Source organism: Setaria italica, chromosome IV, assembly GCF_000263155.2.
Source record: "Setaria italica strain Yugu1 chromosome IV, Setaria_italica_v2.0, whole genome shotgun sequence".
Taxonomy (NCBI): Eukaryota; Viridiplantae; Streptophyta; class Magnoliopsida; order Poales; family Poaceae; genus Setaria; species Setaria italica.
The window spans coordinates 33,606,828-33,630,710 of record NC_028453.1 but is presented as its reverse complement, the minus strand read 5'-3'; the positions used below and the strand labels follow the sequence as shown (position 1 = coordinate 33,630,710).

The 23,883-nt window shown below is 45.8% G+C and overlaps 1 protein-coding gene across 1 annotated transcript; it reads left to right on the top strand.

Moving 5' to 3' along the window:
* The first annotated feature begins 1,242 nt into the window (after positions 1 to 1,242).
* Positions 1,243 to 22,416, top strand: LOC101786991 (probable RNA-dependent RNA polymerase 3). Its single transcript, XM_022826138.1, has 11 exons — positions 1,243 to 1,464; positions 18,109 to 18,246; positions 18,476 to 18,547; positions 18,904 to 19,010; positions 19,192 to 19,340; positions 19,508 to 19,733; positions 20,569 to 20,673; positions 21,225 to 21,384; positions 21,658 to 21,802; positions 21,934 to 22,067; positions 22,165 to 22,416. Exons 1-11 carry the CDS (start codon positions 1,243 to 1,245, stop codon positions 22,414 to 22,416), a joined length of 1,710 nt encoding a protein of 569 aa, XP_022681873.1.
* Positions 22,417 to 23,883: the final 1,467 nt, after the last annotated feature.

The following is a 23,883-nucleotide window of genomic DNA, read 5'->3' as shown; positions in this document are numbered from 1 at the left end:
TAAAACATGTACCCAAGTTACATAATTATGTAGTATAACTTATATATATATTAGACATGATTTTTCTTTAACTTTTAGGGCCCCATTTTACTTTTCACTCTCGAGCCTCGAATTCCTGGAGACGGCCTGCACAGTGCAGAATACTATTGATTCTTGTAGCAGTATGCAGGTGCACACACTGTTCATTCCTATACTCGAGCAGTTCCTTGAGGCACTGCAGGTTCTGTGCCCCCAACTTCTTGTACACCCAGGGCAGCAACTTGAAGATCAGGAGACTTGCTTGTTTGTGTGGGGGCTGCCAATGTCTCTGACCTGCAAATATTTAGCAGTCTCATCATCCCACCATCCCTGACAATAGTAAGCTATCAACCTAATCTGCCTGATCCTGTCAACCTCTTCTACTCGAATCCTTGTGAATGGAGAGCCAGGGGAGACAATCCTACATCGCCGGGGCCTTCGTCAGGGTGACCCTCTCCCCCCATGCTATTCATTCTAGTCATGGGGGTTCTGAACTTGTTGGTGGAATATGCTTCTAGAGAACAGTTATTGCATCCACTTGCAGTACAACATGCTCGGCACCGGGTGTCCTATTATGCTGATGATGCTGTAGTTTTCTTGTGACCGAACAATTTGGACCTCCAGGTCACCAAGGCCATTCTGGACTTATTTGGGCATGCCTCTGGCCTGCATACTAATCTCAGTAAGAGTTTTGTCTCTCCCATCCAATGTTCGGAAGATGAATTGCTTCTTACTGCAGAGGTCTTAGCTTGTCCTGTAAAAAATTTCCCATGTACATATCTTGGTCTGCCTCTCTCGATTCATAAACCCACAAAGGAAGTGTTGTTACCCCTAATCGATAGAGTGGCTGATCAACTCCCGGGATGGAAGGCCTCTATGATGAATAGGGCTGGTCGTCTGGTTATGGTGAGGGCGGTGCTGACAGCCTCTCCTATGTATCACATGTTAGCCTTTGACCTCCCAAAATGGGTTATCAAGGCTATAGACAAAAGAAGAAGGGGCTTCTTGTGGAAAGGACAAGATCAGGGAAATGGTGGTAATTGCCTGGTGTCTTGGGAGAGGGTCCAGAGGCCCATGGAATATGGAGGATCGGGGGTCCATAACCTTGAGTTGCTAGGATGGGCTCTCCAAATCCGTTGGTTGTGGGCATAGAAAACGGACCCTTCTCGACCATGGGGTGGCTTCCAAATTCAGGTCCCTCATAAGGCTCAAGGTCTGTTCAACATGGCTGTAGAAGCAATTGTGGGAAATGGGGAGACCATTCTGTTCTGGAAGGACAGGTGGCTGAATGGCAAAACCATGGCGGAGATTGCACCTAACTTTATACTTGCCATTCCCAAGAGAATAGTTAGAAGGCGAACTGTGGCTGAGGCCATCAGTAACCAAAAATGGGTGTCTGACATCAAGGGCGCCTTATCTGTCCAGGTTCTGGTGGAATACCTCCAGGTCTGGGATTTGATAGATAGCATGGTGATATAGCATGAGGTACCAGATCAGTTCAGATGGAAACTAACCCGATCTGGAAGTTACAGCAGCAAGTCGGCCTATGCGGCTTTCTTCGTTGGGACCATCAAATTCTCCCCTGGAGGAGGATCTGGAAGAGCTGGGCTCCCCTCCGCTGCAAGTTCTTTATTTGGCTAGCAATTAACAACAGGTGCTGGATGGCGGATCGCCTAGCTAAAAGGGGCCTGTCCCACCATGAAGCTTGCCTATTCTGTGATCAAGAGGATGAAACTATTCAGCACCTTCTGGTTGGCTGTGTCTTCTCTAGACAAATTTGGTTTTCAATTCTCCAGCCCCTACACCTAGCAAATATTGCCCCCACTGCTTCAAACACCAGATTCCTGAGCTGGTGGGGGAAAGCTCTTCGAGCTGTTTCTAAAGAACAGAGGAAAGGTCTAAACTCACTGGTTGTTTTGGTCGCCTGGGAAACATGGAAGCATAGGAATTCATGTGTGTTTGAACATACAAGACCTAGCATTACAGAGTTGCTGCAAAATGTAGCTGATGAGTGTGTCTTGTGGGGCATGGCCGGAGCTTCTAAGCTCCAGGACCTCCTTGCCAGGTCATCTTCCATAGCCAATTAGGCTGTGTTGGTAGGTGTTGGCACTAGAAATCGGCTGATCGGAATCCCAGCGTCGGACACACGACCCGGGAGAATCTGCTTAACTCCTGTTCGGGTGATCGCCCTGGTGCGGTTCGTGCGGCGTGCCAGCCAATCTGACCTGTTGATTGGCAAGGAAAGAAACGTGTCAGATCCCAGAGGTTGCGATTGGCTAAAGTTCCAATCTCGAGATAGCTTATCAGCGAATCGGCCGATTTGCTGTAATAAAGAAATCGGCTATAATGCAGCCGATTACCGGGCAACGTTAATAAAGAAGACTGCTGGAGTAATCTAAACAACGCTATAGTAACAACACTAGGAACAGATCTAATCGGCTATGCGTAAAATGAATAGATTAAATAACGAAGTACAGGAAAGCCGAAGGTTCCAATTCCTAGCTGGATAACTGGTGATAAAACTAGAACAACAGGTAAAACCTAGAATTCTAGTGAATATCGATAACTGGTGAATAAATCTAAACGAAACGACAGCGATGCGCCCGAAGTTAAAGCTTAGAAACTATTCGATAAGCGGAACTTACAAGATCGGCCGGAGGTCAAGTTGATGCAGCCCCGCCAACCCGTACGAACTCGTGAGAAAGAAGAAAAGTATTGGCGAAGTCGCCGGCTTGAAAGTAAGTACGAGGAAATAGTAGTTTGTTGTATTGATTACGGCCCACATGTCGGGGGCTCTGACTACGCCGACCCTGGGACCTAAGGTCGGGTGAGGCGGAGATCCTCCTTTGGAGGGTCGGGCGCATCCGACCCCAGGACTCAGGGGTCGGGCGAGGCGGAGTTGAACCCTTAAAGGGTAATCGGCCGATCCCTGATTGTAGCACCAATCGGCCGATTTCCAACCGTGACCTCTGTGTCTTGCCGCATCTCCTGATTTCTTCCTTTCCTGACGCCGATTTCATACGTGTCAAAATCTGGAATCAACACATGCCCCCCAGTTTCGGAGTAAAACATAGTCTTTACTTCGAAATTCTTTTCAACTTCCCTTCCGAAACAAACGCATTGAAAATATCCTTCCGTTTCGCGGTCTCCAGCCTGATGATTGCAATCTTTTCGAAACGGGCGCCCACGACAACCACTCCTCCCGAAAAAATCGAAACGCCGGCATGGTAAAAGTTCCGCTTTTACCCCTTCTCAGACCACCTTTAAATACCAGCACGTCCCGTACTCCCCTTACGAGCTCACATCTTCCTTCTTTAGCGCACGGGCCTTCTTCTTCCTCCGGCGCCTTCCTTAGCTCCCAGCTTTTCCCCAGCGTCTCCTTCCATCCACATTCCTCCCTACTTCTCCAATGGCGGCACCTTCAGGCACTTCACCACCGCCCGAAGCCCCGAAAATGGCCCCATCAGCGGAAGTTCCGGCGGCAACGACAGCGGCTCCATCGATGGGAGAAGGAGCTCCATCGGCGGAAATTGGGGCTTCAACCGAAATCCCATTGGTGTCTTCAGCATCTGCAGCTCCATCGGCGATCCCGCCAACTACGATGAGTTTCATCCCGGAGGTCATTACCGAAACTTTCCTTAATAATGTATTTACTTTTAGATCCGTTCTTACTCCCGCACCCTCTTTTTTCCTTTTTTAGGTGGTTAGGCATCAGATTACCATTCGTCTTACAGAAACCCCCGACCTTATCTGTCTTGGTCCCATGGGAAACCCGGATCCAACTGATCTAATCAATCTGGAAACCCATAGGATCCCTTTTAAGCAATCAACCATGGACTTAGATCACTGGTCAGGTACCTTCAGGTCATGGCCGAATGAAACTCTCAGCTGGAGAGAATGGTACCAAAGGATAGCCGCCTCCAAGAGAGTCCAATGGGATGAGCGCAAAATCGGCCAGTGCATCGATCTATCTTTATCCCAAATGGAAAGAAACGAGCCATTAGTGATAGCAGCCTCTTATTTCTGGTCCGACGCTCTTAATGCATTCCTCTTCGGCCACGGACCTATGACTCCCACCTTGGCCGATGTGGTTATGTTAACCAGCCTTGACATCTCCTCCCTAGATACCCCTTTTCGCCTTTTGGCCACGACATCTCATCGGCTGGACACAAAGAGAATCGACGGATGGAAGGGATTCATTAGATGCAATAGGAGGGCCGGATCAGTCGAGAACAGAGAGCACACGGCTTTCTTGATGATGTGGCTAGAGAAACATTTTTTCTGTGGGAGAGCAGCCGGTCCATCCACCAACACACAGGCTCTGGCCGAGGCATTATCGATAGGGGCCTCTGTTCCCCTTGGAAAGCACCTACTGGGGGCAGCCTATCACATGCTCCACCAAATCGGCGTTAAATTATCCCAAGGGGAGCCGATTGGAAACCCCGGTGGGCCCTGGTGGTTTATCAACTTATGGCTTAACCTATACATGAGCAAGATCTCTCAGCAGCAAGTGGAGCACATGACATTCCCCAACATCGAATCGGCAGAGAACCCCACTGTTCGACGCCGATGTACATCTTTCGGCGAAGCGGCATCGGCCTTTTCTGGCTGCTCGTACTCTGCTACCAAGGTGGCCGAATACTTCAGGTGTTTTTATAATGGCTTCAGCGAAGACGCAACCAGCTGGTTCCCTTATCAGAGGGATGACCCAATCTTTGAGCTCCCTTCTTGTTTTGACTCAACTACTGGCTGATTCGATGAAAACCTCACAGACGAATTAATCAAACCGGGAATCTTACCGGCAAACTTCTTCTTGGGGAAAGATGCTCCTACTTATGAGTTCTACAACCCCTCCGTCGCAGCACGGCAATTCGGCATGGGTCAATTGCCGATTTATGCATACTTCGCCGGCCGAGCAAAGTTCAGAGATGAACTCACCAAGGGTCTTGACTATAATCGGCTGCGAGATCGGATTCCAGACTCCAGTACCATAGACCTGAATGAATGGATAGTAGCCCCTTTCGCCGTTCAGCAATTCAAGCTATGGTGAGCCGAATGGAAACAGTACCTGTTCTGCACTTCTGCATCGATATACTGCAACCTCCTGGATCTAGCCAACATTGATCCGAACGCCGAGGTACTCTTCTTTTCCCTAGCCGATTTTCATTTCCCCTTATTTTTTTTTCACACATATATACTAACTCTTGCTGTTGACTCAGTCTGAAAGCCGCGTTCCCCCAAAACGCAGCCGGAGTGGTCGGCCGATAGAGGACCGTTATCCATACACAACATTCCCCCTCAGCGGCTATCATGCCCCTTCTGTAGATGACATCGCCGGCCGAGCGAAGCAGGCGCAGAGGAAGGTTGTCAAGAAGACCAGTCGCCGAGTGCGTGCCTGTACAGAATCGGCCGATCCACCCATGATTATATCGGCAGAAACTTCGGCCGTGCCGACCCTTCCGACTGCTGAAGAGGTAGACATTCAAGTCGCCACAGAAGCCGGAGCAGCCGCTGCGTCATTATTGGTGGAGGCTATGCAGGTAAACTCACTGTCCAATCTTCCTGATTGCTATTTCCATACTGACTCCTCTTATATTAGGCTGCACAGACTACCCTTGTGAACCCTCAGCAATCGGCAGTAACCCAAGCAGCTAATGAAATGTCAGCGCTCCCTCCTCCTGAGGTATATGATCCTTCAACCCGATCTTCTAGTATTTGGATGACGCTCTTACTAACTTTGACACAGGTTACCGGCACGCTAAGCGCATTGCCTGATCAACCATTGGCCATCCTTCAAGAAGCTGGCCCGAGCAGAGCGTCGATTGTCGTTGAGTCCTCTTCTTCCGACGAACCAATGGTGCCAGTCCTAGAGTCGAGGGTGACGGTTTTGCAAACGCAGCTGGAAGAAATCCATTTTAAAGAGTTAAGAGACCTCCCACCCTTAATTGGCCGATTTGCTACTACCATCGGCTGACTTGTTCTCTTTTCATTTACTATTTTACAGGAACAGGACACCCCTAATAACAGCCTCTTCTCGTTCGCGGTCGCACTTTCTGATGACGAGGAAGTTGCTTCCCATCAGGTCACTTTGAGCTCCATTCCTGACGACGTCCGTGCCAAGCTTGAAAGCATACGATCCCTTCTTCAAGAGGACATCGGCCGATTGGTAGAAGATACCTCGCCGATTCGGCAGCTCTTTGGTGATGTCAGCGGGCGAGTACCAGAAGAGGCAGAAGAAGCCTTGGCGCCGGCCGCGTATATTGAGTCAGTGCGGATTCCGGTCTTCAGGGCTCTGCATCACATGGCCGATCGCGCCAAACTGACCAAGACTCGTGAAGAAGAAGATTTGTACAAGCGTCAGGCTCAAGAGGTTCATCAACGGATTCATTTTCTGGAGGACTCTCACCCTGGAATCGTCGGCACGATAGACCGCCTCAAACGCCGAAGAGCAGAACTTGCCAAGGAGATGGAGCAAGTGACCAAGGAAATAGCCACCGAAGAGAAGAGGCTTCAGGAACTTCCTTCCGTCATCGCCGATTTGAAGCGGGAGAGACAGCATCTAGCTCACGAAGCCCATAGACTCCACCGCCACATGTCAGAAGTCCCGGGATCGGCAGAGGATGACCAGCGGGTCCTGGACTCGGCCGATCAGATCCGGCGTCGAGCGATTGCGGCTATCAACGCCCTTTTGGGCGACCTGTAAAAGTACTGGTAGCTTTGTACGAACATTAATGCCTCCTTTGACCATCCTTCGCGGCGCTCTCTTATTTATTACCCTTTTTACTTCTGATGGGACACGTCTTACCAAGCATCCACGCTTTCTCCACTTATAAATACAGGCCTTGGTTTCACTTTTGAGAGCACCTGTTTAACTTGATTCTCTTTTCCCCTGACTTGTTTCCGCCGGCGCGCTCTGCAGTCATGTCTTCTTCGTCATCTTCTTTTTCCTCTGTTAACCAGGTAAGAGACCTGCCTCCGCCTTTCTCTCAGTTCGATTCCTCTGAAAAATCTCATCTTCGACGGTTTTATATTGTCTCTTTTCCTAGCCGCGGCGCCTTAGCCCTGGACTCGAACGAGCCATCGGGCTCGTGTACTCTGATGAACCATTGTCACAAGAAGACAATGATCTAATTAGGGCTCATCGTGAAGAATTCAAGGAACACGTCCTTGCCGATGTTCAACGGATTTGGGACTTCCTCGATGGTAACGACCACAGGCGACCTCAAGCCGACAGGAGCCACCCGCTTCCTCATCAAGTTGCTCTTGAAGATGCAATGGCAGGGACATCACGCCCGGCAGTGAACCGGAGTCATCTTGTTCCCCGTCAAGTTGAAGCGGAAGCCGCGATGAAAGACATAGAAGAACGGCACATCCGTCTTCTGATAGAACTAGGCCGGGTAGAGAGAGAACTTAAGAAGAAGCGTGGTTAATTATTTTTGTTCTAAGGGCGACTTGTACTGCGTCGGCCGTGTGACCCATCGTCCGTACCGAAAGATAAATCGGCCGATTTGGACGATTATATTTTCCCTTTAGGCGATTTTCTCTTGTATCGGCTGTATGTTTGTTTACCATATTCTGCGGTCGATCCTTATGCTCCGACCCATATACTAGGGTAGTACCTTTTCAAGTATCTTCCGTTCAAAGCCCTAGTGAACTCTTCTCCTTCGATCGTTTCCAGAATGTAAGCGTTTCCCGGAGCACACCGGCTGATTTTATACGGCCCTTCCCACGTAGGGGACCACTTACCGAATTTAGGATCCTTTGACCCGATCAGCAGCACTAACTTCCATACTAGGTCCCCCGGAGAGAACTGCTTGACCTTGACCTTCTTATCATACCATCTGGCCACCTTCTTCTTGTTTTCTTTGATACTGATCAAAGCTCTCAATCGTTGGCCCGCCAAGTCATCGAGTTCCCTTTTCATGAGTGAGGAGTAATCGTCGGCCGTCAACTGATCTTGGAGCGACGTGTATCTCGATCCTGCCCTCAATTCCCACGGCAGTACTGCCTCGTGACCGTACACCAACTGATAAGGAGACATCTTGGTGGCCCCGTGGCAAGCCATCCTGTATGCCCATAGAGCCTCGGTCAAGCATAGATGCCACTTTTTCGGCTGTTCTTCTATCTTCCTCTTGATTAACTTAATTATCCCTTTATTGGAAGATTCGGCCTGACCATTAGCTTGGGCATAGTACGAAGAGGAGTTTAGTAGTTTGATTCCCATCTCGGCCGTGAACTCTTCAAATTCCCCTGATGTAAACATCGTTCCTTGATCAGTTGTGATAGTCTGGGGAATGCCAAAACGGTAGACGATATGGTCCCTTACGAAATCAACCATGGCGGCTGATGTCACGGCCTTTAGCGAAATCGTCTCCACCCATTTGGTGAAATAATCTGTGGCTACTAGAATGAATTTATGCCCTTTGCTTGACGGAGGATAAACTTGTCCGATGAGGTCTATTCCCCATCCTCTGAACGACCATGGTTTGATAATAGGATTCATGGCCGATGCGGGCGCACGCTGTACATCCCGTATTTCTGACAATCTTGGCATCCTTTATAATATTTGAAGCAGTCTTCGAGGATTGTCGGCCAGTAGTACCCATTATTCCTAATCATCCATTTCATCTTATGTGCCGATTGGTGGGCTCCACACACTCCTTCGTGGATTTCTCCCATCAGAGTTTTCGCCTCCTCTGTTCCTAGGCATTTGAGCAGGACACCATCAATCATCCGGTAGAACAGGTCGTCCTCTAGTAGAACATATTTTGTGGCCTGAAATCGTATCCGCCGATCCACTTTCTTAGATGGATCTTTTAGGTAATCGGCGATCTCTTTTCGCCAGTCGTCGGCTGCGAGCTCCAAAGCCATAGCGCCTTGAATCGGCCGATATCCGGATGCATGTTGGGCAAGCCTGTTGGCATCCTCGTTATGATTCCTAGAGATGTGCTCAATAACCGCGGACTTGAATTCTTTCAGAAGTTGAAGGCAATCCTCGTAATAAATCCTTAATACATCATCCTTGCATTCAGACCTTCCTGTCAATTGGTCCACGATAAGCATGGAATCCCCAAAAATCTCGACGGCGTCGGCCTTGATTTCCCTTAATAATTGTAACCCCTTCAACACAGCTCGGTACTCTGCTTGGTTGTTAGTGGCGGATGCTTCTATTGGCAGAGAGAAATCATAGCTTGCCCCCGAGGCGATATGAGAACGATGCCGATTCCTGATCCGGCCCCACATGATGAACCGTCAAAATACAAGGTCCACGGCACTGGTTCAACGAAGGTAGTCTCTGGTCCGCAGTGCTGGGCAACAAAATCGGCCATAACCTGACCCTTGACGGCCTTTGCCGATTCATATCGTAGATCGAATTCTGATAAGGCCAAGATCCATTTTCCGATTCGTCCTTTCAAGATCGGCAATGACAGCATGTATCTTACCACATCATCTTTGCATATGACTACACATTCTGCCGATAACAAATAGTGCCTGAGTTTGGTGCATGAGAAGTAAAGGCATAGGCATAGCCGCTCTACCGAGGGATACCTTGTTTCAGCGTCCTGAAGTCTCCTGCTCACATAATATATTACCCGTTCCTTTCCCTCGAACTCCTGGACCAAAGCCGACCCGATAGCTCATTCATCGGCTGATAAATACAGTTTAAACGGTTTACCAGTTTGAGGTGGGACCAATACTGGTGGTGAGACCAAGTACTGCTTGATATCTTCTAGTGCCTTGCGTTGCTCTTCTCCCCATATGAACTCTTGGTCGGGCTTCAACTTTAACAATGGTGTGAAGGCTTGGATACGCCTAGACAGATTATATATGAGTCTTCTGATGAAATTCACCTTGCCGATTAGGGACTGCAACTTAGTCTTATTTTGCAGGACCACGACTTTATTAATGGCTGCTATGGTCTTCCGGTTGATTTCTATCCCCCGCTCGTGAACCATGAATCCTAAGAATTGTCCGGCGGATACACCGAAGGCACACTTATTCGGGTTCATCTTCAGCCCATGTTTCTTTGTGCATTCCAGTACCTGCCGCAAATCAGTTAAATGCTCCTGGTGTCCTTTTGATTTGACTACGACATCGTCGATGTAAATTTCCACCAGTATGCCGATAAGTTTGTGAAATATGTAATTCATGGCTCGCTGATACGTAGCGCCGGCATTTTTCAAACTGATAAGTCTTGGATATGTCTTCTACGGCCATTAGTATCTGATTATATCCAGCGTTTCCATCCATGAAACTAATAACTTTGTGCCCCGCGGCGGCATCTATCAGCACATCGGCCGTCGGCATTGGGTATCCGTCCATTGGCGTGGCCTGATTGAGATTCCTGAAATCGACGCATACGCGGAGCTTTCCGTTCTTCTTGTATACGGGTACAATGTTGGAGATCCATTCGGCATAACGGCATTGCCGAATAAATTTTGCTTCGATTAGCCGCGTTATTTCGGCCTTTATATCAGGTAGGATTTTAGGATTACACCGCCGTGCAGGCTGTTGATACGGCCGATACCCCGGCTTTATGGGTAACCGATGTTCGACAATAGATCAGTCTAATCCGGGCATCTCATGGTATTCCCAAGCAAAGCAATCCTTAAATTCTCTTAATAAATTTGTTAATTTACATTTGTATTCCGGATCCAAATTTTCACTAATATACGTCGGCCTTGGTTTGGTGCCATCGCCTAAGTCTATCATTTCTAATGAATCGGCCGACGTGAACCCGTGTCCTAGCTTTCCATCTTCTTGGGCGAACTGATCCATTTAGTCTGAATCTTCAGAGCCGACTGCTCGGATCGGCTGTAGGCCAAAATCGGACACCTTCAGGAAATCAGTGTCCCGTATCCTCCCGGATATGCACTTGAAATTCTCGCAGCTCCATTGCTACGTATCGGCTGCCGCGACGCTGTATGCGGAATCGGCGGTGACCACCTCGATGTTGTCGCCGACCCACTGTACGAGGCATTGGTGCATCGTAGACGGGATGCAGCAATTTGCGTGTATCCAGTCTCGGCCGAGTAGCATATTGTAGGACCCTTTGCCATTAATAATAAAGAAAGTAGTAGGAAGGGTCTTACTGCCGATGGTGAGGTCGACGCAGAGTGCGCCGCGGGTGGGAGACACGTTGCCTTCGAAGTCCTTGAGCATCATGTCTGTCCTAGTAAGGTCATCATCACTCTTTCCTAGCTTCCGGAACATGGCGTATGGCATGATGTTAACAGCAGCTCCTCCGTCTACTAGCAATCTGGTGATGGGTCGGCCGTTGACATGCCCCTTAAGGAACAATGCCTTCAGGTGTTGTTGTTTGTCATCTTCGGGCTTCTCGAACGTGGCTGTCATTGGCTCCAAAGCCAATTGTGCCATCTACTCTTCTATTGCCGACATGTTCTGTCGGTCGGCAGGAGTCATGAATTCCATCGGCAGTATGAAAACCATGCTGATGTCGGCTGCCGATTCGTCGTCCCCCCTGTCGTTTCTTTTGGGGCGCCAGACCTGAGACCTGTCATTTCTGTCATCCACCGTATGTCGTTGCTCTTCTTCCTGTTGTTCCCACTGGCGGAGACGTTGGATTCTTCGTTTTTGAGACTTGGTCAATCCATCAGGGCACCACCTAGGGTTCACCGGTTTAGTCCGTGGCCTGGCGCGTTCCCATTCTGGTTCGCGTCCAAAGGGGTTCTCATCTGATACCCGAGCATCGGCCACCTCTTCCAGTCGATCGTGAACGCTGACCTTGTTTTCTGGTTGGCTGTGCCGACCGAACGTGCCCCCCGGCCTATCGTTTCGTTCGCGCCTGTCTTCCGGCCGATCATGTCGGTCACTTCTGCCCCCCAGCCGATCACGCATTGGAGGGCGTCGGTCTTCTTGTTCGCGCCAATTCGTGCTGATCGGCTCTGGTCTTCCGTCTCTGGAGCGATACCTCCTGAATGGCCGATTATTACGATACGGGCCGTTGCATTCAGGGAAATTATCGGCCGACGGCAACCTAAGGTTGCTCTCCCAGCAGTGGATGAAGAATGGGCATCGCCAGTGATCTTCATGTCGCCGCATCGCCTCTTCTCGGGATCTTGAGTGTTCCTGCTGCCGTTGATATTTGTCGAGCAAAAATTTGGAAGTGACAGGCCTGCGTGGTTCTTCTGATCCGTCGTATTCATCCTCCATCCGCCGTTTTCCCTTGACGTCTTCGGGCGTCGCTTGATTTCTGAGGTCCATGACGCCACTTTTCTTAGCCGATTCAGATGTCAGCACCTTGGTTTGGAGCGAATTCTTCCCCGTGTCAACCATGTTGTTGGGGAAGGGGTGTTGGTCGATCTTCATCGGCTTGGCCGGCTTTGTTGGGACTTCAAATTTGAGCCTGCCTTGTTCGATGGCCGACTGTATTTGCTGTCGGAAGATTTTGCATTCATTTGTATCGTGGGAGGTGGCGTTATGCCACTTGCAATATTTCATCTTCTTCAGCTGTTCGGCCGACGGGATCGTATAATATGGCAAAAGCTTGATCTGTCCTTCTTGGAGAAGAAGATCGAAAATTTTATCAGCCTTTGATGTGTCAAATCCGAATGTTTCTGGCCTCTTTTTCCCGAACGGACACGATATCGGCTTTTTTCCTTTAACCCACTCCGCCAGGCCGATTTCCGTTTCTTCTTCGGATTCAACCTCCTCTAAGTACGCCACCTTTTTCTGGAAGTTCCTTCATGGGTCAAAGTGGCGTACCTCCTGGCCCGACAAACGATGCACAATTTGGCTCAAGCTCTCAAACTCCTGTGAAGTATATTTCTCCCTGATATGAGGTAGGAGACCCTGGAAGGCTATGTCGGCCAATTGTGCGTCAGTTAGAGCCAGGGAGTAACATTTGTTTCTGATCTCCCTGAACCTCTGCACATACGAGGATACCGGCTCATCACTTCTCTGTCTGAGTCTGGTTAAATCAGAAAGCTTCATCTCATGGACCCCCGCATAGAAATACTTGTGAAACTGCCTCTCTAGGTCAGCCTATGTAATTATTGAGTTGGGTGGCAGTGTAGCGAACCATTGGAAGGCTGACCCGGACAGGGATGACGAGAAAAGGCGTACTCGTAGAGCATCTTGCGCCGCTGCCTCTCCGCATTGGATGATGAATCTGTTCACGTGCTCTACAGTTTAGGTGTCATCCAGTCCCGAAAACTTGGTGAAATCGGGAACTTTGTGCCGATGGGGAAACGGCAGCAAGTCATAAGTAGGCGGGTATGGTGTCTTGTAAGTGTAGGTCTGCATCTTCGGTTTTAAACCGAATTGTTCTTGAATCACCTCCGCTATGCGTGCCGTCCAGTCTGGTTGTTGTTGATGGACTATCGGCTGAGGAAACGGCACGTGTTGGTAGACCGGCGGCGGGATAACCGGGTGGTGGGTGAGAACGTGGGGCGCTTGATGCGACGTGGCTGGTTGCGTATTCGGGATCGGCTGTCTGAGTGAGCCGACGACTTCGTCATATAGTATGATCGGCGCAACGCCCCGAAGTGCTTCTGTTGCTTCTGCCCCCCTGCTCATCTCCGGCACGATGGACTGATATTGTGGCATCATCGACCGCGCAGCCGATTGGAAAGGTGCTTGGATTGGAATGCTTCCATAGCTGGCTGATTGATCTTGGACGGCCGACGCCGATGGTGTCCCCCAAGGCATTGAATTTGAAGGAGACAACTGTGCGGAGGACAACTGAACGGACCGCGGCTGGAGATACGGCGCGCTGTTAGGCCCCAGAGGGATTGATGATGAGGAGGTGCCGGGACCTCCAATTGGAGCCTGGATCGGCTTAGGAGCCGAGTAGGGTGTATTTGAATAACTCCTGGTCGGGGCCGTGATAGGTGGAGCATATGCCGGCCCCTGGTACCCTTGGGATACGCCGTTGGCCAAGGAGCTGATGATGGCATTGTATACCGTATTAGAAATCACCGGGGATTGATCAATGAAAGCTTGATAGATAGATTGTTGAACCATCTCGGATATCTTGTCCGAGTCCTCGGTGATTGTGATCTGGCGGGGAGTTGGAAACGGAGTCTTTTTGACAGTTTCCCCGCTCCTGGTGCGACTGAAGGATTGCAGACATGTCTTCCGGTAGTATGCCATCTGCTTCTCCAATTCTTCCTTCTGGTCGTCCCTGAGGTCTGCTTCTGTCACTTCGATAACGTTATCTTCCGAGACTTCGGCAGCTTTCGACATAGTGGCGGTTGTATTGGTCCCACCGGGCGTGCCAAAAGTGTGTTGGCGCTAAAAATCGGCTGATCGGAATCCCAGCGTCGGACACACGACCCGGGAGAATCTGCTTAACTCCTGTTCGGGTGATCGTCCTGGTGCGGTTCGCGCGGCGTGCCATCCAATCTGACCTGTTGATTGGCAAGGAAAGAAACGTGTCAGATCCCAGAGGTTGCGATCGGCTAAAGTTCCAATCTCGAGATAGCTTATCAGCGAATCGGCCGATTTGCTGTAATAAAGAAATCGGCTATAATGCAGCCGATTACCGGGCAACGTTAATAAAGAAGACTGCTGGAGTAATCTAAACAACGCTACAATAACAACACTAGGAACAAATCTAATCGGCTATGCGTAAAACGAATAGATTAAATAACGAAGTACAGGAAAGCCGAAGGTTCCAATTCCTAGCTGGATAACTGGTGATAAAACTAGAACAACAGGTAAAACCTAGAATTCTAGTGAATATCGATAACTGGTGAATAAATCTAAACGAAACGACAGCGATGCGCCCGAAGTTAAAGCTTAGAAACTATTCGATAAGCGGAACTTACAAGATCGGCCGGAGGTCAAGTTGATGCAGCCCCGCCAACCCGTACGAACTCGTGAGAAAGAAGAAAAGTATTGGCGAAGTCGCCGGCTTGAAAGTAAGTACGAGGAAATAGTAGTTTGTTGTATTGATTTGATGATGATTACAGATCTACAAAGGTGGCTATTTATAGCCTGTTACAAACGACTCCTTAACCGACTAGAACTCTATCTCTAATTTTAAACAAAAATGAATATTTACAAGTACGATTCGTACTGGAGTTGATCATCATGCTCTCATGGGCTGACTTCTTTTTTTATCTTCATGACCCGCTTTAAGCCCATACCGGCCCAATTGCTCCAGCCTCCTAATCGGCCGATTTTCACCCACTCTATCGGCAAGGGACAGCCGATTACGGCCCACATGTCGGGGGCTCTGACTACACCGACCCTGGGACCTAAGGTCGGGCGAGGCGGAGATCCTCCTTCGAAGGGTCGGGCGCATCCAACCCCAGTACTCAGGGGTCGGGCGAGGCGGAGTTGAACCCTTAAAGGGTAATCGGCCGATCCCTGACTGTAGCACCAATCGGCCAATTTTCAACCGTGACCTCTGTGTCTTGCCGCATCTCCTGATTTCTTCCTTTCCTGACGCCGATTTCATACGTGTCAAAATCTAGCGTCAACAGTAGGTCGTTTGGTGGCTCTTGTGGTGTTGCACCTATAAGCTAGAGTTTTGGGTGTGTGTGTAGTGCTTGTGAGTGTTGGGGTGTGTTCGGTACTTAGTCTGGGGGCTATCCCCCTCTCTTTGTACTTTCTATTCTCTATTAATGAAATGACACGCAGCTCTCCTGCGTTGTTCGAGAAAAAAAATTAATAGTACCGACAAATTCACTATCTACTGTACTTTTTACCGTCAGGTCGCTAATGATGGTATCCTTTTGGGCTTGCATCAATATCTCTATTTCAGTAAGTTTTGTTTTTCCTAATGTGATATTGGTATAGATCAATTTACAAGCTAAACTTTTTAGACTCGTGTACTTTTATTTCTACCTTAATGAAATGACGTGCAGTTCTCCTGTGTGGTTTGAGAAAAAAAAGAAGCCAAACTTCTTAATTGCTATTGATGGTTTTAATCACCACTGTCGTGTCATATGTGCACACCGAAGTCAATTCACAGCTTTGATAAATGAAATATTCCAGAACACACTATGCTTGGTGGAAAAAAGTTGGTCTACTGTTTAGTGTGCTACTACAGCTATGGATAATTACAATTTACAGTAGAGCAGTAACTGGAAATACAGCAGTAACTGTGTAGGTGCATACATGACGGCCCAGCCTTGTGGGCTATTATGGATGGCCCATATAGTCTTGGTTAGTCCATGACTTGAATGTATTATAGCTCTGCGTTTAGTCTATAGTGCAGCCTTACCAGTAGTTCTATATAAATCTGCTAATTTTAAGAACCTTGTGTGTAACCAGGGTTCTTTACCCTTTCTTCTTCTTAATATAATGATATGCAGCTTTCTTGTGTGTTTGAGGGAAAAAATAAAGACCTAGGCACCACACTGGATATGATATAGCTATATGCACTATGCTAGTAGTGGTAAACAAAATCATATCATATAACATCCATTCTTCTCATGGCATGGTGATCATGGTGAGGTTCTTTTCTTTCTATGACTGGTCATGGAACCTAAACTGCACCCTTCTCATGTACTCCCTCTAATCCCAAATATAAGTTTATTTGGCTGTATCGTAAGTCAATTTTTTTAGCTTTGACTATAATAGCTAAAAATGTATATAGATTAATAAAATGAGGTTGATATTAGTAGATTCATTGGGAAACATATTTTCATGACATATAGCTCTTTCTATTGAAAATAATATATTTTTATAGATATTGTTGGTCAAAGTACAATATTGAAGACCGTGTCAATGTCCAGATCGGAGGTAGTATACATTATCCTCATCTTTGTGATTCTCACATGACCTGGGCTGTTTCAACGTGTTTCTTACCTGAACTAAACTGAAACAAGATTAAGGTGTGGCATAGCTTTTGTAGCCCATCCATTTTCATTTACAGAATAGTATGGAATTATAGGAAGTTTTGTGTAAAACAGATCCTGTGCTGTTTTCATGGGAAAGATATTTCTCAGCGATGGTCCTTAGTTTTGGATTAAACTACTTAACTGTTAGATAACAAGAGGACAATGCACTAGTTTACTAGGCACCAATGGCTTTGCGTACAGCGAGTGCTAAGCATTTTCCTTTCTTACAAGTGGTGTCTTTCATGTTATGTACCTGCATGTTGAATGTATGGTTTGTCTTGACTGGGCTAGTATGCCGTTTTGCCAGTTCACAAAGATGGAGGGAAGGAGGAGAAGCTAAAGGAGGAAAAGAAGAAAGAGAAAAACAAAAAATGCAGCACTTCTGTTAGGTGTTATTTTGTTCGGACAGAGTCTGGGTGGGAAAGGGATTACCATTACGATCTCTCTGGCCACACAATTGATCAGGCCCGCAGACTCTTTATGCACATACACAATGCTCCTACTGTGGCCAAATATTTGTCCAGGTTAACCATCTTATTTACTTTTATTGCACAACATTAAGTAATCATTGAATACCTTTAGACACCTATTCCAATATATAGCTGGTGCCTTTTTTGGTACTCGATTTTTTTTTCTCTTTTACATAGTTGGTGCACGATATTAAATCCACTACTTTTGCTATATCCATTGGATCTTGGGTTTCTTACACAATAAACAAAAAGAGGTGATGTGTTATGGGAACACAAAAATTTGATTAACCTTGGTGGTACTTTTACAATTTGTGCACATTGATGGCCTTTTCTGTCTCCCTGTTTCTCTAATGTGTAGTATTGTGTCTTAACACAGGATTTCTTGACTGCACACCAAACCAAATATATTTTTTTCCTGTTAGGAGGGTAAGGTACATCGTAGGACCTTGACACCTGGCACCCTTGTCACGATACAGCTTTGTCTTATTTTGCTTGCTTCCTCTAAGCACACATCCATTACTATGCAACTATCTTCTCATGGCCTTGTTACTGTCATGTTCTCTGCCTTTTGTCCTAGTCTAAGGCTATAACTACCACCTTTTTAGTAAATTCTACTTACTGTTCTGGAGAGAATGTGCAGGTTTGCTTTGATACTATCCAAAACTATCAAATTGGGTGTGGACTTATCAAATGTTCATGTTAAAATAATTGACGACGTACCTTGCAGGGTAAATATTCCTTCATCTCTCGTGTTTGCGCCACTTGCCAGATACTAGATGCCATTTATATTTGACTGAATGTTTCAGTACGAATCTGGACAAATTGCTGTTCAAGATGGGGAGCACTTGATTCATACTGATGGGACTGGCTTAATATCAGTAGATTTAGCTAGGAAATGCCCCACCAGTGTCTTCAAGGGAAGCTTTCTTAAGGCATGTGACCTGGTATTTCTAGCTAACACCAGTCTTCTCAGTTAACCATTATAATTCCTTGAATATTATTTGCTTAATATTTATCTTTTATGCCTTTCACAGGATGCTGTGGATTCAAAGGGCACCGATATCTCACCGCTGAACACGTATTCCCTGTACCATATGATACTATATGCTGCTCTGCTATTTCTCACATGCTTTTTGGCTTAACTAAGCAATTTGTGCTTCTTTTGTACTCCAGCCTCTTTTAATACAGTTCTGTTTGTTCCATAATGGATATGCTGTGAAGGGAACCCTTCTAGTTGATAAAAGGGTATGTGTTTGTCACTCTGTATGGCTTGAACTCTAATTTGCTAGGCTTCTTGTTGTTTAGCATGCTCATCTAAGATTAGTTTCTTTGGACTTTACCTTTCATCATAAATCTTTCTCATACATTGAGCCTGTTGTTTATACCTGTGAGAACTTGAAAAATGCAATGCTTCTGTCTCTTATATCATGGCAACATTATAGTGTTATTGACCATATTTGGAAGATTCAATTAAATATCCCAGTTAAGATAATTTTCAATTTCCTTGCATACTTCAATGTTATTGCCGATTTTCTCAAGCTTCTTCTCTTACCTAATCCCTATAGTAAATCCGTGATGAATGCGCTTCTCCTTTGTTACAGCTTCCCTCTGAGACAATCTGTATAAGACCATCAATGATAAAAATATACGGTGATAAAAATTCATCTGGAGAGAAGCCATTTAACTCTTTGGAAATAATTACTACAAGGTAAGTCGTAACCCATACTCCCATCTTCTCGGAATTCTTTTTTCATTATTGTTATTTGTTTGGTATTATGATATACTTATATCTGAGTCCAAATTTGAACTAAACTTTTCTACAGCTATTTGAGTGCTTTCCTTTTGGTTAACAACTCAGCAGTTTGTATTGTATTATTGCATCTTTTCAGCAACCGAACTAAAAGGACATTGATATCAAGGTTCTTAATTTCACTACTTCACTATGGGCGGGTTCCAGCAGAGTATTTTGTGGAGCTTCTAAGGAGGGCACTTGAAGATGTCAATAAAGCTCGTCACAAGCCTAGAGATTCACTGGAAGGTTACTTTGAGATTCACAGCCACTCACTTATGCTACAATGATATAAGTTGTACTGTTTGAGTGTCTGGTTAAATTGTCACATTCCAACTATTCTGCCATTGAATCATTTAACTAGTAACGCCTGGGCCTTGGCTATTGCTTTCTATTAACATGGTCCCTATTTACAGTTGCATTTAACCATGCTGACCTGGATGATTCAATGTCGGCACGAATGATTCTATCTGGAATTCAACCAGAAGATGAGGCATATTTGCAATTCCAGCTAGCTCTAATGACTAAGGAGGAAAGAAAAGGACTCAAACAAGGAAGGATCCCGATTGATGAATGTTATTATCTAATGGGCACAACAGATCCGACGGGGACTCTGAAAAAGGACCAAGTTTGTGTTATACTGTATGCCAGCAATATCCATCATATCCATTTGAATTGAATGGTCTTCCATTTATGTCTTTCTGACGCCCCCTTAATTTTGTTTAGGCATTCAAAATTTAGAGATAACAATCTTTATGAAACAATCCTTTGGTACTTTATTTGGATCTATTTGCATGTTTTATAATTTGTTTTATCAGGAACACAACAATGTAAAAAAGAAAACCTTTACTTCCCCAATCACATAAGAAACTCATCTTTTATTGCCCCAAAATTGAGCCATGATACTGAACTTTGGAATGTATTTTCTGTTTTGGAGATTTTAAGACTTGGGAATTTTGCAAATAGGCCCATGCAACACACAGAGAAATTAAGAAAACACTTTTTTGATTTAGATATTTTTGTTACATTCTTGATTCTTAGCAGATGCGTTGTAACATAACCTGGTTTTTATTAGATTGATCTGAAGTTAGTTCATAATATGGGTTCATGATGATTTGCTCTGCTAGGCTGACCTCAGAGTGTTGAACTCCGAGGGTCAATGAAACCCCTGTTGCCGGGCTGGGTTCAAATCTTGGTACCAGCTTTTTTAAGGACAAAGTCAGAGGGATGTCTTTCCCTTGAGTCAAGAGTTCTTTTTTTCTGGGGAGTTCTTATGGTTTCAGTTGGACTAAACTCTGGAATATTTTCTTTTGGATTCTGTTTTTGTAGTGCTCATTTAGCACCAACATATTTTCATATGCCATCATATTCTGCTCTGTTTTTTTGTTTCTTCTGAGAAGAATTGTCACTTCAATTGCAAATTTGACCTTTTACAGTTATTGGAGTGCTTTAAACAACATAAACCATGGTTTCGAAGAATATCACGGAGAAAGACAGAACAAAAGAAGCCTCAGGATTATCCTGGATCCAAATTGGAACGCCTGTTATTCCGCGAATACTTGAGAGCTCGGTTTACACCCAGGTACTAACTGAGGTGGATGGATTTCTCTATATCCCTGTAATTCCATTGATGTGCTTATTTGATGCTAAGAAGGCTGGAGAATGTCTTGACCCTAAAAATTGTACCTGCATTCTATGCAAGAACTAAGAAGTCATGATTGTAAGGTCCAATTTATCCAAATGGAATAAATCCTTTCAAAGCATCCTCCCCACCTTGTGGATTGTATTAGATAAAAACAAGGATGTCAAGTTTGGTAGGAATAACATATGAGGTGCAACTTTTATTCTCATCTTGAGGAAAATCACGATAGCATGAATTGTTATGAAGTGCTTTAAGCTTCTGTTGGGTTCATCTTATAGTAAGGACAGTGTGGTTGTCTTACTTTTTTTTGTGGCAATTCCCTTTACCCAAAAATTGAGGAAATTTGGGGATGTTTTACTTGATATCTTGCTGACATGTGGTCCTTGTCTCCTTGGTCCACATGCCAGTGAGAAAATGAAGTGGTAGTACTTAGTTAGCATCACCGTAAAAGTCATGCAGTCTAATTATCATTTTTGTTTTCTGCCCTTCAGTTATGTGCTGGGTGCAGCTGCAGATTGTTGGTTGGCATTTATGGATCAGCTCTTGACAGGCGACATTCCTAAAAGCGAACGGAAAATGATAAAGAGGAAGATGCTTGACTTGGTTGACATTTATTACTTGGCTTTGGATGCTCCAAAGTCAGGAGAAAAGGTCATTTCCAATCCTGGGCTCACATGTTTTGGTGTTTAACCATCCTCATATGTTTTGTTTTGATCTGAGAATTATTTGACTGGAGAATGAGAGATGTATGAGTAAGACTGAAACAGTCCAGATGAAATAATACAGGAACTCAGAAGAAATAGACGAACAATTTGTCTGATTTATGTTCAAATATTTTGTAAGAAAGTTTTGTTAAAAATGATTATATGTTACACTTTAACCTTAAGATTTTTATCTTCTTCTGCCCATCTGGCTTCCAAATAGATCACTGTTCCTGAAGAGCTAATGGTCAAGCAATACCCGCACTTCATGGAACGGGGAAGATATCCTGACTACCATTCAGCATCCGTGCTGGGCAAAATCTATGATGAAGTAACGTCACAAGAGTCTGAAGCTGGTCCTTCAATCAGTAAGTAGCTGATAAGTCTCATGTCCCTCTTTCCGTTGACAACAGAGAAGGTAACTGATTTTCTTCTTTTTACCATGCCATTCCTTTTATTATCAGAGATAGTGCCCTGCAATGCTTCACTGAAATGGCAGTATCTGAAGATTACAAGCGTCGTTGGGCAGCTCTTTATCAGGAGTACTTGAGGGAAAGCTCTAAACTTCATAAGCTGGAGAATAAGGCGGAAAGGAACACCAATTTCCGCGAACTCTACCAAGAGTACAAGTGGGTAAGTATCCTTTTGCCGAATGGAACGCATTGAGAATTCAAATGGCTGTCCGAAGCGCAGGCAGGCAGGGCTTATTTTGCGTTGCGGGATTCTGCAGATGCTGTACAAGGCCGAGGAGTTTGAATACAGCCCAAGGGAGCGCTTCGATCTCTTCAACGAGGCCTGCGCGGTGTACCAGGTGGTGTACGAGCACGCCGTGCCCCGCAACGAGGTCAGCAAGTGCGGCTTCGCGTGGAAGGTGGCCGGCCGCGCGCTGTGCCAGCTGTACACGCTGAAGCACGGCGGCGACACCGTGCTCTGCTCCTTCTCGGTTCTTGAGGGCGCTTTCAAGAAGAACCGCGCGCCGTAGAGCCTAGCGCATTGCTGTGTTGCTCGAGTGCCCTTTTGTATGCGAAGCTGATGTTGGAGTAGCATGTAGTGATGCTATTGTTAGGCGATGCACCGAGCAGAGGACTGCATATAAGGTATGTATCGCTCGTAGACGTTGCCAGTGGTGTATGTATATATGGTATGTGTATCGACTGGGTTCATTCAGGACTAGAATCTAGAACATGTCCATGTCCTCTGTTCTCGGTCTCGTCTGGGAGTTTTTTCTAAGGATAATGATCGTCTGGGAATTAACCGAGTAAAGCAGTACTCTCACCTTTTGTAATGTGAATTAAATGGAGCCTTTCGGCACTTAATTACGGCGGAAATCTTATTTTGCATGTTTAAACTTTTATTTGGCACTTGGACCTCTTAATGAGGCACTAGAATGCACGGTGGTAAGGAAAACCAAAACCTGATGATGGCACATGTTATTGGGCCGGATTTGCGGTTAGGCCCAGTTCGTCCATCAAATTAGCAGCCCAATTATTTACTACCCGGCGGCGGCCTTCGCCGAAGGACCATGCGTTGACCTTTCTTCTGCAACGGCGGATTAATTAATGTTAATAATTTACGAAAAGAACAGGAAATTACATTTTAAACACTATCCTCACTTTCAACACGTAGCAGTTTGTGCGTCGTCAACGTCAACGGCTTAAGTGCAGGGATAGCTTTTCCTTGACTTGGATCCCCCCACGAGCTGGCTTGGCAGTTGGCACGGGTTGCTTTCGCACATGATCTGCAAATCGACAGCTAGCTGAAAACATCCTGGTCGGATCTGATGGCCTGTACTTGCCTCAGAAATCGCACACTCGTACCTAGCTAGACCACTAGGACATTACCATGGTCTATAAAGCGACACTTTGGCTAACAATGTATATAAGGTATTATCATTAAACAAAAAAATATAGTTATTTGCTTGGAAATATTTTTCATTATGAATCTAGTAATTAATTAATGCAAATCTTAACCGTTACTTTATAATTTGTTTTAATACTTATGAGTAAGAATAAAGAATTTGATTGTGGGCGTATATTTCTGATGAGCTCTCTTTTACGATACACATTACTAGGCTATACTAGTGTTCGAAAATGACTAGTATAAAAATATCCGATAGTCAAGATTAATTGTATACTACTAAAACCTTCATCTATGGTATGGATAGTAGACATGAGTAGTATAGTTAGTATAAGAGTATCATGGTAAAAGAATACAAATGATATCACTATAATTTTATTTTTGACACTAGTATATGTTGGCGCAAAAGATCGGACAGTGGTCCTGACTCCAGCATCGGACACACGACCTGGGAGAATCTGCTTAGCTTCTGTTCGGGTTATCGCCCTGATGTGGTTCGCGCGGAGTGCCAGTCAATCTGACCTGTTGATTGACAAGGGAGAAAAGATATCAAATTCCAGAGATTCGATCGACTGAATTTCCGATCTATTCT

Bases quoted from the DNA above. Each gene is read 5' to 3' on its own strand.
- LOC101786991 (XM_022826138.1), top strand. From the start codon at position 1,243: ATGGCTGTAGAAGCAATTGTGGGAAATGGGGAGACCATTCTGTTCTGG. The intron at 19,011-19,191 runs GTAAGTCGTAAC...GCATCTTTTCAG, and splicing joins TTGGAAATAATTACTACAAG to CAACCGAACTAAAAGGACAT. The intron at 19,734-20,568 runs GTATGCCAGCAA...ATGGTTTCGAAG, and splicing joins GACCAAGTTTGTGTTATACT to AATATCACGGAGAAAGACAG.